Below are 16,695 nucleotides of genomic sequence, written 5' to 3' on the forward strand. Positions count from 1 at the left end.
AGCACAAAAAGCAGTGAGAGAAGTGGCCAAAGGAAATGACTCTGTACAGGCAAGAGAACATTAAAGGTGTCACAGGGAGCAGGCATGACCGAATCTTGGTTATCGCAGCACTGTTGATATGGCTCTTTTCTGTACCACACTGCCACTGGCAGCTTCTGGTGGCTGCAATCTCCAACTGCCTCACAAGAGCTTTCAAAGGGGATTAAATGCAGTGTGTTTAATACTGCTGGCCAATACCTTCAGAGATCGCATGTAAAAGACAGCCAATACATTGCTGCTGTTTGCAAGAGTTAAAATGATACGGAGATGAAGAGCTTAATGATTCTCTTACCTAGCATCCTCAGGAGAATCAGCAATCAAGTGGTAGGTCCTGTCGGCCATTACTATATCAATCCCGTTTTCTTTACCAGTATTATCAACAATCTCTCTGAAATGAATGCAAATGCCAGAATTAAAGCTAGAGAGATACCTCATGCACAGTGAATATGCCCTTCTAGTGAGTGGCTTAAACACTCTAATATTTCAGAATAATATTTACTTAATTTTACCCTGATTCACTTAAGATATGTAATGCAGACTTCTGTTACTTAAACATTATCAATTCACCAAAACAATATTTGTCATGGCCACTGCAGCCACTGTCCAAGTTACCCATGTTTAAAGCACTATGAAGCCTCACTTTTTAAAGTGGCCTTTTTTTTCCACTTGTCATTTAAAAAATAAATACTTACAACAACGAAGAAAAACCTTACTAAGAGCAACAAAAGGGGTAAGAGAGTCATCTCTGAAAAAATAACCAGTGTTGAGGAAAGGAACATAAGGTCTTACTCGGACTCCTTAAAATATTCAAGAGGTTGCTAAAGATGCCAGAAATGCAGGCCAAGATTTTCAAACGTAACACATTTTGTCTGTCAGTTTTTGGGTGCCCAATTTAAGACACATTAAAGGGGCCTGGTTTCCAGGAAGTGCTGAGCACGCACCCTCTGAAAACCAACCCTTTTGAGGTGTTTCAAGTCAGACATGGAAATATCAAGGCCCCCAAAATACCACAAATCATTTTTTTAAATCTTACCCTGTGTGTTTAAAGCAATACACAAAAACTTTGGTTATTTCCATGTACTGCTAAGCATTTCCCAAGGCTTAAAGAGTGATTTTTGGCTTTTTGTCCCTCCTGCCCAGTTACTATCTTAAGCTTATTTTTCCCCTTGTTAATTAACCAACACTCTTCTCATAAATCTCTTTCCTATCACAACACATGACATTTCTGATTTACCCTTGTCATCCATGTACAGATAAAAAAATTAAAAAGCAATTTTAAATGTAAGAGAAAAAAAGTGATCCCATATTTTGTCCTTTTCCTGAATTTTACTTTCTTCCTCCTTACTATAGAATAGAATATCACAGAATTGGATGGGACTTTGGGAGGTCATCTAGTCCAACCCCCTGCTCAAAGCAGGAAACATCCCCAGACAGATTTTTGCCCGAGATCCCTAAATGGCCCCATCATGGATTGAACTCATAACCCTAGGTTTAGCAAGCCAATGCTCAAACCCGTGAGCTAGCCCTCCCTGCCATATGATGTTACCCTAGCATTTGCCTTTTAAATAAGTGAAGGAGCACAAAATTTCATTCTCTTTGACTAAAGCTCAGATGCTTTAGGAATCTGCTCACTGATTAAATAAATCCCTTAAATTCCAATTCCACTGCCTAGAAACTACACTTTATTTTTTGTTCCATGTAGATCTTTTCAGATACAAGCTCCTTTTTGTTATTCTATGTTTATAAATGTTCCGTTATTGATTAGAAAAATCCGAAGAGTTCAGTTTAGCTTTAAACATCTTCTTTGAGGTTCATCTTTAAAAGAGTGGATAATGGATGAATTCATCAAAAAGCTTTTTAAGATGACCATTAGTGAAACAATATTCTGATACAATGTAGCAATAAGAAATCTGGATTTTGACAGATATCATAGTAAGGACTATCATAATGAAGGCTACATTTTAGTCACTGGTATTTTTAGTAAAAGTCATGGACAGGTCACAGGCAGTAAACAAAAATTCACGGCCTGTGACCTGTCCATGACTTTTACTACATACCGACTAAAACGTGGGGGGGTGGGAATGGAGGTGGCTCGGGAGGGTGGCCCTGAGGGCACCATGGGGTGTGTGGGTGTCACGGCCGGGGGGAGGGGAGGTACTGTGGGTGCTGGAGAATTGCGTCGTGGCTGGAGGAGGGGGGGTGGTGCTCAGGGGCTGGGGGGTGCAGACTTCCTACCTGGCTCCTGGGAAGCAGCAACCCCAGCTTCTAGCTCCAGGTGCTGCCTCTGTTCTGCAGCTCCCATTTGTTGGGAACTGCGGTCAGTGGGAACTGTGGGGGCGGTGCCTGTGGGTGGAGGCAGCACATGCAGCTAGGACCTGAGAGAGGGGAGTTCCCGTCATCCTTCTGGGGAGCCTTCCCCCCTCCCGATAAGCACCACCCTGCACCCCAACCCCCAGCTCAGGCTCACACACCGAAACTCTTGCTGCTGGTGGGCAGGGGGGCCTGGCCCAGGGGCTGCTTGAGCTGCTTAGGTGGCCCTGGGCCAGGCGCACCGACTGCAGAGGTCACAGAAAGATCTCTGTGACAAACACAGAGCCTTAGCCATAACCGATATGGTGTATGTGAATACTGAATTCAAGAGTAAGAAAAGGCTAGTTGTAAGAATCCAGGCTCCATATTCATGAATATATTCTATATTCTATGTCAGTAGCTGCCCATTACTACTATTGTGACAGACCTGTACATGCTCAAAGGGCCTGATCCAAAGCCCACTGAAGTCAGTGGGAATCCCACTCACTTCAGTAGGCACTGGATCAAGCCCAAGGAGCAGATAGAGAGCAACCACTTCCACAAAGAAAACTTGACAGAGCTTTGATTTAGGTTAAAAATAATTTAGTAGTAACAGAATACAAATGATAGGCTCTGCTCAAGATAGGCAGAGATATGGAACAAGATGTTGTAACCAATCCTAACATACATTAGCAAAGCCATGTGGGGAAAATTACACACATTTCCACACAGAACTGAGACTAGCCAGCACTATCAGTCTTCATCTTCATACCCACTTACGAACCCTCCTATCCCCAAACCTATACGATGTACTGAAATTTTAGAAGAGAAAGCAAAGACATTTTCACATAGAAAATCTTTTTTTCAAACATGCCTTCAGAGGCTTGGAATTGTGAAACTTGTGGAACTATCTGTACCTGATAGTATATACGCCCACTCCTACATTGTTAAAGTGCTGTGTGGGAGTTTTAGTGACTTGATTCCAATTAAAATCAATGCTGGTTAAAGCCCCAAACAGTGTTGTGAAAATGCACTTTCTAGTGACTGAAAGCATTTTGATTAATTATAAGAATCTGGTATAGTGCAGAGAAATGGTAGCCTCTCCACAGTTAAGGTTTTAACCAGCTTCCATTGTAAAGCCCTCTTTTAACCACCATATAATTTTAGAAAACTGGTTTGGCCAGGAAATTAGTGCATTTATATTAAAGGTAAAGGAAAATGTGTGTGTGGTTACAGGCCTCCCTGAGAAGACATCTCACTGTGACTCAAGGTAGATTAAAAATTACTAAGACTAAAGGTTGGACAATACTTCTTTCACCTTCTTCATTCTAGGTCTCCCTGTGGTTGAAGACTTGACAGCATTTCTCAAACTGTCCTGAGTGACTACTGAATAAGTAGGGCTGAGATTTTCAAACATGCTCAGCGTTGGTCTGACTGTGGTAAGACCTCAGTTGACTTCAGCTGGAGTCAAGTTAAGCCAGTGCTGAGTACTTTCTCACACACACACATACATGAATGAATGCATGGTAGTTGAGGGCACTCAGCACCTTTCAGGGTTGAGTCCTGACAGGTGTTTATGTAAAGCTCTGTCCAACCAAAATGCACATCTAAACCTACCTGGCTGTTCGGATTTGAATGGTGCCCTTCAGCTTTTCTTCACTGTCATTTTCGAAGTACATGAGCCTGGATTGTCTGAGTACAAACCAGCGTTTCTTCCAGTTCCTTCTGGAAAGCGTAGATGATCCACCCCCCTTTTTGTGCAGCCAGCCCTGTTTGAGAGCTTCCTGCTTGGAACGGAACCATAGAAAGGTCTCGTCTTTCAAGACACACCAGCGTCGCTTCCATGTGTTCATTAAACCGCCTGGCAGAAAAGAGAGAGGATTAGCTTAAAAGGTTACATTAAAAATAAACAACAAAAAACACCAATCCAAAAAATTTAATCCCCTGAGTATGTCTATCTCGAAGAAACTAAGAAATAAGAAACCTTTATTTATAATGAAATCAAGAGACTGAATTGACATGGACGATGGGAAGGTGTTAACCAATCAGTGAAGTGACAATATCAATGCCTTTCTGTTATAGGGTGACCAGATGTCCCAATTTTATAGGGACAGTCCCGATTGTTGGGTCTTTTTCTTATATAGGCTTCTATTACCCTCCATCCCTATCCCGATTTTTCACATTTGCTGTCTGGTCACCATATTCTGTTATGAGTCATGAGACTGAAGACCTCATCTTCATGTACCCTAAGACCACCTCACACTGTTTTGGCAATGTAAAACAGCTTTAAAGTGGGTGAACGGTGAAAACAGGCCTTACTGGAAATAAGAATTAGGCCCCTAGTAGTTTATCCCAACAAAAGCAATGCTAACACCAGAGTTTAATACATATTCAAACTTACAAAAAACCTCCGTAAACATTTAAGGTTTCTATGAGCAAATAATGCCAAACTCAAAACCACCAGAGCTGGTACAGCTGAGGAAACTGAATTTAACATGGAAACTGTTGCTGCTTTAACTATACACGCACAGTTAAAGCACCATAACTCCCATAGTGTGGGTGCAGTTAAACCTCTATAACAGTGCTTATACTAACATAGCTTATTATGGTTTGGGAAACAAAATAAGAGATACCAGAACTAATTGCAACCCAACTAGGATTTTTTAATGTAACTACATTAGCAAACAACCCATCCCCCAATCAACATAGTTACAGTAGTAAAACTTTTGAGGGTAGGCCAGGCCACAGCATAAAGCCATTCTGCATACATCACCTTTTCACACACACACACAACACACACACACACCTCACCATCTCTATACGAATCAGCCACAGTCATCATGCTGACACAAACTCAGATAACCTTAACTCTGTCCATTGTAGGATGGGCAGTGTTCCTGGAGGATATTTACTCATTAATTTGGTTGTGATTTATGTCTGATATGCCCTCTGGAACTTTAACTGGTTTTAAGGATTTATTTTTGGGGGATGAATGTATTTTTGTAATATTGGATTTGTGAATGGAATGATGTTGTGACTAGTACAGAGAGTTGCTGTAGTGCTGAATGGTTTGTAGAGTAATTGTCGTTATTAGAGGGGAGAGATACAGCAAATTTTTGAATTTTCGTGGGTCACGTAAGTTCCCATGGCTTCTTACGTGAGGGCACTAAGTTGATAAACCTCATATATAGAATAGAATCTATAGGTTGCTGCCCCTCATCTGCTGGAAAAACTAAGAATCGTAACGCAAAAACTCCTGAATATATTCTTTTCTAAATCTCTCATGGTACTTTGTAATGTAGCCTTCTTTTGGATTACTGATCCTAAGCCCACTGAAAGACTTCTATTGACTTCAGAGTGGTCTCTGGCACTGGCCCCAGTACATTGCATGTCAGAATGTTTTTATTTATCTATTTAGATTGTAAGGTCCTTGGGTCAGGGACAGTCTCTCCTTTACCTGTGGTACAACCTGGCTTTCTAGGCTGTCTCGCCACTCTATAAGACATATCCGATGTTCAGTTGTTCACTAGTCTGTGAAGATGTTATGTCAAATGAATGCGGACTATAAAAGGTAATGAAGTTGCGCTGCTCAGTCCATAACCCTTTGCAGAAGAGGAACTATCTGAAATCTGCCTGATATAAGACATTACAATCGGAGCTTAAGTTGAGAATGGCTCTCTCCAGGTCATTCTCTCACCCCTTACAGAAATCATAGAACAGCAAGCAGTACTGAAGTGGAGCTGTAATCCTTAAAAGGGGAAAATACTAGAGAGATTTCTGAACATTTTGGTTCTTTAACCATCTCTGGTTGGCTCTGTACCTTTCATGTATAAAAAGCTGTGGAAGTAGGGCAGGCTGACACAACTGTAGACCGAATCCCTCCGATAGGAAAGTTCGTCATCTGTATCAAACCTGGAGTCAAAATCTTCTTCGCTGTCTTCAAACTGTGGAAGAAAGGGAAGAAAGGGGAAATGAGTAGCCAGGAGGCTGGAACCATAGTGTGCCAAACAAACGTTAACTGCCTCTCATATAGGATGGAGCTTATACCATAATGGCTAATGGCTGCAGAATAAAAACATTTTAAGAAAAAGCAAAGTTTAGATTTTTATGCAGCAGATTTTTTTAAGTCTGATACCATTTTGTGACATGTTCCACGGCACATGCTCCATGGTCAGGTATGTATTGCACAACAGAATAAGGGGGATTGGTCGGGAGAGTAGAGAAACACACATGAAAAAACAATGAGGGGTCCTTGTGGCACCTTAGAGACTAACAAATTTATTTGGGCATAAGTTTTCGTGGGCTACAAACCACTTCATCAGATGATGTGAAGTGGGTTTTAGCCCACAAAAGTTTATGCCCAAATAAATGTATTAGTCTCTAAGGTGCCACAAGGACTCCCCGTTATTTTTGCTGATACAGACTAACACGGCTACTACTCTGAAATCTGTTAGACATGAAAAACTTAACCCTACCCACTTGTCAAACAGCTCTTGGAGGATCTTTACCATCTCCATATCCTTCCAGCTGGGAACATAATGTTCCCCATTGTAGTTATTACCCTCATTGATAGTAATCCCCAGGTTGCTCCAGTGGGGAAGGAAAGGTGCTGTGGGGACAAAAAAAGGGGGCCAGAGTAGGCAGTGTTGCTGGGAACAAGGCTCTTTCTTCTCCCAATTCCCATTGTGGGCAGACTTTCAGTCTATTTATTATCTTCCACAGGGCTGACAATTTCATTTTGGAGCTGTCAGTCAGGACTACAGGGTGGGATTTTCAAAAACAGCTGAGTGAGTTTGTTGCTTAACCTCTAGTGGCATAACTAACTCACTTAAGCTTGTTTGAAATGCCTCCCACTATGTTGAACAGTGTGGCCCATTCAGGCATCCCATCTGAGAAAGAAGCCCCCTACCTCGGCTGGAACACTGGGAAAGTCACTGCCTCCTCAGTTATTATTCCCTAGTGCCCGATCACACACATGTACATCTGAATTTAATCCTTATGGTCTAATCCTGAGGAGAACTGAGCTTTCACAATTCCCACTGAAGTCAAAGCAAGCTCAGCAGCTCACTCTGTGCACTTGGTTTATAATTAGCCCTACTATCTATCTATAACAAACATATATAACAGCTTTGCAGCTGTTAGAGGAGTTATCCTTTTGAAGGGTGCGACTGGTGTACACTACCTCCTCCCACCCCTCAAGGCCTGTATGTAACACTCAATTTAGAAGGTTTTCAAAAAGGAAAATCTACAAAGTATTCTTAGGTATCGGGCAAGTTCCCTTCCTGTCCCCCCATCCCTTAAATATTCAGAGGTTTGCCAAGTTCCTGATCGGGTTTCATATACAGATAACCATGCGGGGGGGGGGTGCGGTATAGAAAGAGTCTTCAGTCTATACTGTTGAAATGTAGCAGGATGAAACATGTAATTGTTCACTCGTTCTCTGAGGTGGGAAATTGGTCACTAGGTATCCTAGGCAAAGCTGGTATGGAAAGGTTCCCAAATAGCACCACATGAGCTAATTCCCTGATGTCAGGGAGAGAAAAGGCACCAGAGTTTACTTCTTCCCTGTAACACATTCCTATCTGGAGAGATCCCCAGGTCCTAATCCTCTGCCCCCAAAACTGTTCCATGTCTCCTGAAGACTGCTCTTGTCCAGCAGAGGAAGAGCCTTCCTCAGAAGATAAGCTGATGAAAAAACAAACCCCCCAGAATTAGTCAAATAAATACCAACTTATTCCTAGGGCAACAGCAATCAAAACAAAGAGTAAAAATAACTCATTTTGTATTGTATTGCCTGAAATATAACAGTCTGAGACACTGTAGTGCTGCTTTTGTCCTCAGAGCCAGTCAGTATTTGTATGTTTTCATGGTTGCTCAAACACTCTATAGGTTCTAGTCCCTTTTTTCTCCTAGACATAAATCTTTTGGGTGTATATTTGGTAGATGAAACCAAGTTCTTTCAAGAGATTTATGATTGGAAGAATAAAAGGACTGAAAGCCTACAGAGGGTGTGAGCAACAGCCCTGAAGAAGAGCCTTCAACAAAGGGGAAAGAAGTGCCCAAGAATTCACATTCAGTAATATGAACATTTGCTATCATAGAATAGTTACTTTTGACAAAGAAAGGTTTTATGTATCTAGTTTCTCAAGGCTTTTTGCAAACAGTTGATTCAATACTATTCTATCCTGTATATATAGTTGAATCTTCTTACAATGAATTCACTCCTCTTCCCCATATAAGAACTGCAGTTAGACTGTGTCCTAATCCAGGCATGAAACTCCCGATTAAAATTAATGGGAAGTTCTGCATCAAAATTGATAGGCTATAACCCTGTAACCAGAGATTCTTCTAACTAGGAATGCAGTTCACACATCTAATTGGTCTGTGGATTTCTAGTACACCCATCCCAATGGTATCTAGTTGCCAGTTGATAACTATGTCCAAGTTCAATGTAATCAAGGTCAAGCTATATATAACGCACGCACATATTTATAGGAACAGACACAGCTACTGGATTTGGTACCTCTACCATTCAAAGAAAAATTTAACTATCATTTCTTCTGAATGTATAATGTTAGTGGATAAGAAGAAATAAAGGTACTCACAGATGACTGGGCTCCTTCAGAGCTGAACCTGTATGCTCCAGAACTGTTGTACGTCCCCACTGAGCAGCGGTAATCAGGAGACCACTGGCTACTGTGAGAATTAGAAAAAGTCACGCTGCTGCCAGAAGTGATGGCACCATCTTCATAGTCATCTTGATCATAATCATAGTCCCCATCAGGAGAAATCAGTTCCTCAGAATTCTGGGGTCTGCAGGACACATTTTCTGGCATGCAGTATGTGGATTCACCACTCGAAGAGTTGTGGAGACTAAGAGAGTCGTGGCCGGAAGCAATAAGCATGGTGTTGCTAGCAGCAGGACTTGTGGGCACTACTGTGTCATTCATATAAGGATCCTCTTCTGAAGAGTCATCACTTGTTCTAATGCCACTCGTCCTCTGATCTGAATGGCCATGCTCACTTGGATTGGGTGAATCCTTAAACGCATCATCATCAGCTTCAAAGCCTTCGTCCACCTCCTCCTCAGGGTACGGCTGGCTGAAGTTAAAGTTGGGCTTTTCACTGCATGCATTCCCAGTCAGTTCACTGAGCTTGGCAGAATAACCACTGCCCACAGAAAGTGACCTCTCGATGTTTCGGACACATTCATCAATCTCATCGAAGTTCAGAGACTCCAGGAATTCTTGAGCTGCTCGGCATGCCTCATCCTCGAGCCGTTTGAGTTCCTCGTCTCGGAGCTGCTGTAGCCTCTGCAAGGAAGCCTCTGTCAAGGACAGCTCCTGCTGCTCCTTCATGCGTTGCAAGTCTTCAATCTCTTTCTCCAGGCGCAGGATCTCTTCCACCTGTTTGTTTTCTTTCTGTTTCTCCAGCTCCTGCTTCAGCTCTGCTTCCTTCTGGGCTTTCTGAATGGCTGCCAGTTCCTGCTGCTTCCTCTCCTCTTCAGCCTGCATTCCAAAAAGAAATGCAAGATTCCTTACTTTCTGTTGTTCAAGCTCCATAATTCTTCCATGCTGTTCATTTAAAAGAACCCTTCTCCCCTCCATATAAGAGGATGAAGTGAAAGTGTTGGTACATTTACCCATAGACACTGGAAAGCTCAAATGCATGCAACAGGCTCAATCCTTGCCAAGAACTAAATGAAGTGTGATGTGAAAGACATCCCCATGCAAACAACTATATCAAGTTTCTTTTGGCTTCACCTGCCAACTTCTGTAATAAGTTTAGTTTAAATGCCCTGGGTGCTTTTTCTTTTTTTTTTTTACATTGGTTGGGGCAAGAGACAGAAATAAACAGGGTAGCAGAAAGTATTAACAGTGTAATTTACCTGCTGGGCAAGACGTTCTGCTTCTTGCCTTTGCCTTTCCCTGCAAGGATAAGAAAAAAAAAAAGTTAGCAAGAATAAGAAAGCGGAGAGGGGACTTCATTAGGGCAGTAATAGAATTTTCAGAGGCGTTTTGTCAAATACAAATAGCAACTCAAAAAGAAACCACAAAGGGTATGTTCTCCTCTTGTGTGCGTGAGAAACTCCCACAAAGGCTGCATATATCTCTTGTCATCATTAGTAAAGATTTACGAAATCAGCTGTGATTGCTTAAGGCAAAGGTGATACAGCTTGAAACTTAATGTTTGACTGGATCTGAAAGGCAGACAACAGCACACACTGCACACCTTTCCTCCTCTTCTTTCCTCCTCCTCTCGTCCTCTTGTCGCCGTTTCTCCTCTAGTAGCTGTCTGTAAACACGTCGAGCAATCTGGCCTCGCAGCTGCTTCTGAAAGGTTATGGCTGCTTTCCTCAGGTGAAGGAACTTTCTTCTTTGAAGGAATGCCCTGTAGTTCTTCTGTATCACAACCACGAAGTACAGCACCTTTTTATAATGCTTTCTGGAAGAAGTCAGAAAGAGCTTCTCTGTAAAGAGGGTTTGACTACCAACTAACTGAGGTTTCTATGTAACTGCCCTGCTTTAAAGAGTCCATGGTAGTAAAAAGGACAGAGGTACTAACTCTGGTCCTGTGACAGCTCTCCCATTATAGTTTGTTATCTCTCCCAAGAAAGTTGACAAGGCCTTTCTGTGAGAGAGCTAGCTGTATCTTGACTAAGTAAATACACACCATCCAGCCTTACATTTTTAATACCTCCTGACAAGGAGATGCTGTTAAAAACTACCAGGGTTTTTTATATATATCCTGCACCATGAAAAGAAAAATCACACACAGCAAGATAGCTTTGTCCTTAAAAAAAAAAAAAAAGAATTCTTGTTGTTTTACGAGACATACTGTATGGACAGGACTAATATGCACATGAAAAGAAATTACCTCATTACGCAAACAACTATTGAACTGTCCTCTATTGACTTAGAGGAAATAGAGAAGTAAACAGATGGGATGTACTACCCCGACTCTAATACATAACGCATGAAACTAGGTGAGCAAATACATCATCATAATTCAGTCACCCAGTGCCATTGTTCTTTTGTTCTTGAACAGAGAATCAAACTGATTATTCCTAATTTACCTTCTCTTCCCTCTGTCTGTCATGGCAAAAAGGGTAAGCCAGATCCTCAGCTAGTGTAACTCAGTGTAATTCCATAGGCTTCAGTGGAGTTACTGTGTATCTGGTCCCATGATATTATATGAATGCTCCTCTGTGTATCTTCTACACTCTGACATCTTAGTTACTAAAAACAATTCAAACCACCTACTGTTTTATTAAAAGGTTGACAAAATGGGGTTGAGATTTCCAAACCACCTATGGGATCTGGGTGCCCAATTCCTAACAAAAATTAATGAGAATCCTCTAGGCAGCGTTGGAAATCCCTCCCAGAGGACAGTCTGCAGATGCAGCCCACTAGTTAATATTCCCACCTTGTTACCTACCGTGCCACATAGCCTAAGACATGTGCTCGGATAATCATGGCTGCCTTGGTGACTTCTACCTCTCTCTGCTTCTCCAACTTGTTTTCCAAGGACTCCCGAAGAAAGACCTATGCAAGAAAAGTTCTGGCTTAATTGAATTCAGCTACCACAGTGACGGATGTCTTACAAATGCACATGAACATAACAATGACAATAATAAAAGGCTGTTGGGATGCAAGGTTACATCGATAGCTAGATAGCACTGTTGACATTGAAGGAGGAATTCAGAATCCAATATATGTATTTTCCTAAGGGGGGCGGGGGACATTTTCTCTTAAAAATAAAAAACAAAAAATCCCCAAAATGGTAACTCCTCCTCCTCCATTCCATGAGATCCTGACCCTACTGAAGTCAATGGCAATTTTCCCATTGACTTAAACAGGGCCAGGATTTTACCCAAATTGTCTACTCACTAATGACTATAGTCAGCAACATTATTACTAGACTTTCTTCAAAGTAACTTTATCCTTCTGAAGATTAATACACACATAAAAGAACTTTGGCTTGGCAATGTGAACAATTTGACTTACACTGACAGAGCCAGAAAATTCAGCCTTGAGCCTTAAACTGCTTCACAGTAACAACAAATTACTACAAACTCTTAGAGGGCCCATTCCTGCAAATTCCTCTTGCCAGAGCACAAATCAAATCAACAGGAGTAGCATCTATGTAAATGAAAGCAGTTTTAGGTCCAGAGGCTTGACTAAGGAGCAGATTTTTGTCCTGTTGTTAAGCAGTGAATCTACTGCTGTGGACAAATAGCTCAGTAAGATTTACATGCACTTGCTGAGATGAAAGCATAATCTGCTCACTGAAAAAACTTTGGAAATTTGATGAGCAAAAGGTATGCAGAATAACCACTTCTGTAGTAAATGATGTATTTCTATATTTTCTGTTTTTTTAACACCTTCTTAGCTACAGCACTCATGCGAAAGCCACACCAACTCTGCAAAGTTGCACTTGGCTTCTGAGGTTTACAGTAGTGTGTAAATTGCAACTGAAATGAGTAAATCTTACTTATATTCTCGCACTCCTGTAACCTGATTTTTTTTAAACAATCTGGAACTCAAAAAAGAAAGTCTGTTACCAAGTGGAGGGTTTAAAGTTCATTTTCAGCCTGGAGCAAGTTTTTATGGTTGAATCACAAATCTTCTGTGCTTGATCCAATCTTAATAATAATGGTGCTGATTAAGACGCTATAACGTAGTCCTGTGCTATGTGCCCTGTGTGGTATAAGACCTTTTCCAGGCCTCCTCTTCCATCTGCATCTTAGGACCCAATTGTCTGGTACCTACTATGGGTATATGGCTTGGAATATGGTGGTAATGTGGTGTTAGGCTGCACTGGGGCAGAGGAAGTGGCGGAAGCCTAGTGCAAGGACAGTGTGCATCTGAAGCACACCAGAGCCAAGCTCAGGGCAGCTGTTTATAGGAGCCTGGAGTTAGGGATTGTGGAGGTGAGGTGACTGTGTGGCCAGTGTGGACACACAGGCACACACTAGCTTCACTGAGCCAAAACTCTGTGTAGTGCAGGAGGGCAAGAAGGTGTCAGAAGGAGGCAAAGAGGGCAGCAGCTGCTACTCCCGTCCACAGGCTGTAGTGGTTGTGCAGCTGCTTTGCACCTTGCCTTCACATTCCTCCCCTCCGATACGGTTCTCACAGGGTGACATTCTACTGGTTAAGTTTTGCTATGAGATGAGAGGAAGAAAATCTTGTGTAGAGTTCAGATGAAAAAAAATGCAATTCTCCTGGCTGTTTGGAGCCAGAATCCTCACCACTCTTCCAGTGTCAATGGGCACCGAGGAAATGAGTTGTGAGGAAAGCGCAAGCTAGTTACTTAGCAAGAGAGCTCTGTTGGATTGTGGCCCCTTGTTTTTGAAGCAGGGTTTATTAACTTGGCAGAAATAACCATTAAAAAGGGTGACGGTCAGATATGACTAAAATTTATTATTCTGCACTGATGCATTTTTCAATGGGAAAGAGAGCATTTCCCTAGGAATAAGGGCTTTTTCTGGAATTGTTTTACTTCCGTACAACAACAACAAAACACCAAACCAACTTCTCACCAATGAAGACAGCTGCACTCCCCGTATGGGAGGGTATAATCCAGTCCTGAGTGGAGCCTCAAAGGGGCTGGATTATACAACAGTTACCCAATATTGGTGAGCACTTGCTTGCATAAGAAGTCCCACTGCCTAAGGGCTCACCAATGTAAAGGTTGCACCATCTAGTTTTTTATAAGCTTTTTATAGAAAGTCTTTACTCCCATGTGTGAAACAGCCTCTGCTTCAGTGGGTCTACTGTCCTTTCCTATCCAATTTTGCTCTAGCACTCTCTAGATCACTATGGTCCTGATTCAGGAAAGCACTAAATTGCTTTCCTGAAAGAGGATGGATTTAATCATGTGTTAAGCATGGGCTTGTGTGTTTTCCCATAGAAGAGTGCTTTCCTCAATCTGGGCTTGTAAGAACAAGAAGTATCGCAACTTCTGCCATAATCCGCATGATGTTATCATCACTCCTTTTACGTCAAAATGGAAGGGATACTATCATTAAATACTACAAACAGTAAGTCTTTTTCTATCTGTTAAAACTGTTTTATTCCTCTTTTTGTATACTGTAATTTTAAAAAATGGATATGAAGCTCTCCTTTTCCTCTTTACAATAGTACAGATGAACTGTATTGTTCTTTCCTCAATAACGTGAAGGGCAATTACTGGTAAAGTTAAAACAACATTTAGGGTCTGACTGCAAAAATCAAAACAACTGGCTGCCACTTTGCCCTTGGCTTATTCCCTGTACTGATTCTTGCAGGTGATACGGGTGATCTTGTGTCCATGCAAGATGTACGGTTTGAATTTAATGCCCTCTTGCCCTCCTCAGAAATAAGCTCCTTACTGACTTGCTTCACTAGTACATTTACCAATTCCCTTAGGTGATTCTTGCGCATCGCTGGAAAAGTTGTAAAACCAGCTCTGACCAAAGGTGCTAATGTATATGGAGCTTTCAGAGCAGTGCGGAGTCTCTCCTATATATTTCCCTAAATTTTGAAGCAATGCCCATGGTTTAATCAACATTACTCTAATTCACATGAATGGGTGTAATACGGTTAACACACTGCATGGCTGAGAGAACATGCAATGTGAAGCAAAACCTAGCTTTGAATTTATTGCATTATTTGTAAACAGTGGTGTACAAGAAGGTGGGACCAATGTCAATGTAAATCAAAGTGATCTATAAATCTTTAGGTCCCTTAATAATGGGAGACAGTTTCAGTTCTACCTATATTATCTTAATAGGTTCGTTTGGATTTACAAACATGCTGCTTTTTTGTTGAGATTTCACCTTGTAAGAACACAACACACAGGAACCATGTGGTACTTCCATTCACTTCTTTTCAAGCCCTTTAGATGAGTTATGGAGTGGACGGAACAGTTAAATGTAAATGCTACTATAGAAAGTCTCACTGAAATCAATGGGATTTTACAAGGTATCTTAGCCATGGATTCCTTATGGTAAAAACACACGAAGAACAACAATAAAGCTCGTCACAAATATTTATACTGGACCACCGACAATTCAGCCAGCTTTACTTCTGGGTCTGTTATCTTCTTATTCCCCATACACAAGGCATCAGTGGGAGTTACACCAAGGGACATTGCAGTAACAGATGAGAGGCCTGCTGGACGATCTTGACCAATTCGGAATTTATCTTTACAGAATATTCCCTAGTACTTTACCCAGTATACTTTTAATTGTTTCTTAGACTCCCATAAAATGGAATATCTATGCATGCAATACTATTAAATGATTTGAGAAGGCTAGGAGCATAAATTCACAGGAAGGATGGAATCTCTGCAAAGGCCTGTTGTTTGAGATCAAGCTTTTTTCTCTGTTGTTGCAACAAAACAAAACAAACAAACAAACAAAAAGTGTGGGAGCTGCCTAAATACTGTCCTTGGACTCATATTAGCCATGGGATTTCTTCTGCAGAAAAGGACCTAGGGGTTACAGTGGATGAGAAGCTGGATATGAGTCTACAATGTGCCCTTGTTGCCAAGAAGGCTAACGGCATTTTGGGCTGTATAAGTACGGGCATTACCAGCAGATCGAGGGACGTGATCATTCCCCTCTATTTGACATTGGTGAGGCCTCATCTGGAACACTATGTCCAGTTCTGGACCCCACACTAGAAGAAGGATGTGGAAAAATTGGAAAGAGTCCAGCAAAGGGCAACAAAAATGATTAGGGGGCTGGAGCACATGACTTATGAGGAGAGGCTGAGGGAACTGGGATGGTTAGTCTGCAGAAGAGAAGAATGAGGGAGGATTTGATAGCTGCTTTCAACTACCTGAAAGGGGGTTCCAAAGAGGATGGCTCTAGACTGTTCTCAGTGTTAGCAGATGACAGAACAAGGAGTTCAAGTTGCAGTGGAGGAGGTTTAGGTTGGATATTAGGAAAAACTTTTTCACTAGGAGGATGGTGAAGCACTGGAATGGGTTACCAAGGGAGGTGGTGGAGGTTTTTAAGGTCAGGCTTGACAAAGCCTGGCTAGTATGATTTAGTTGGGGACTGGTCATGCTTTGAGCAGGGGCTTGGACTAGATGACCTCCTAAGGTCTCTTCCAACCCTCATATTCTATGGTTCTATGATTCTAATTAAAGAGGACAACCATCTAGCAAGATTACGTTACCTTATTTTTTCCAAGCTGCCATTCAGTGCTAGTACTGTCATACCAACGAAGGAGGACGGCACACTTCCCTTTTAAATCGTCAGGCACAGTCAAGTTTCTCATTAGGACTTTATACCTGGCCCCCACCACAAGAAAAAAAATTACTTATCTCTTAATTTGACGACAGAGATTCCCCTCACCCCTTCCATTTCGTAAGGTT

General features: G+C 41.7%; 1 protein-coding gene across 1 annotated transcript in view; it reads right to left on the bottom strand.

Annotated features, from left to right (window-relative positions):
- Nucleotides 1-16,695, bottom strand: part of MYO10 (myosin X) — a 104,624-nt gene that overhangs the window by 37,781 nt on the left and 50,148 nt on the right. The window contains 8 exon segments of the mRNA XM_030551744.1: nt 332-427; nt 3,946-4,189; nt 6,149-6,272; nt 8,934-9,836; nt 10,217-10,256; nt 10,561-10,773; nt 11,767-11,873; nt 16,497-16,611. Coding sequence (XP_030407604.1) covers nt 332-427; nt 3,946-4,189; nt 6,149-6,272; nt 8,934-9,836; nt 10,217-10,256; nt 10,561-10,773; nt 11,767-11,873; nt 16,497-16,611 — 1,842 coding nt within the window.

This window comes from Gopherus evgoodei, chromosome 2, assembly GCF_007399415.2.
Source record: "Gopherus evgoodei ecotype Sinaloan lineage chromosome 2, rGopEvg1_v1.p, whole genome shotgun sequence".
Lineage (NCBI taxonomy): Eukaryota > Metazoa > Chordata > Testudines > Testudinidae > Gopherus > Gopherus evgoodei.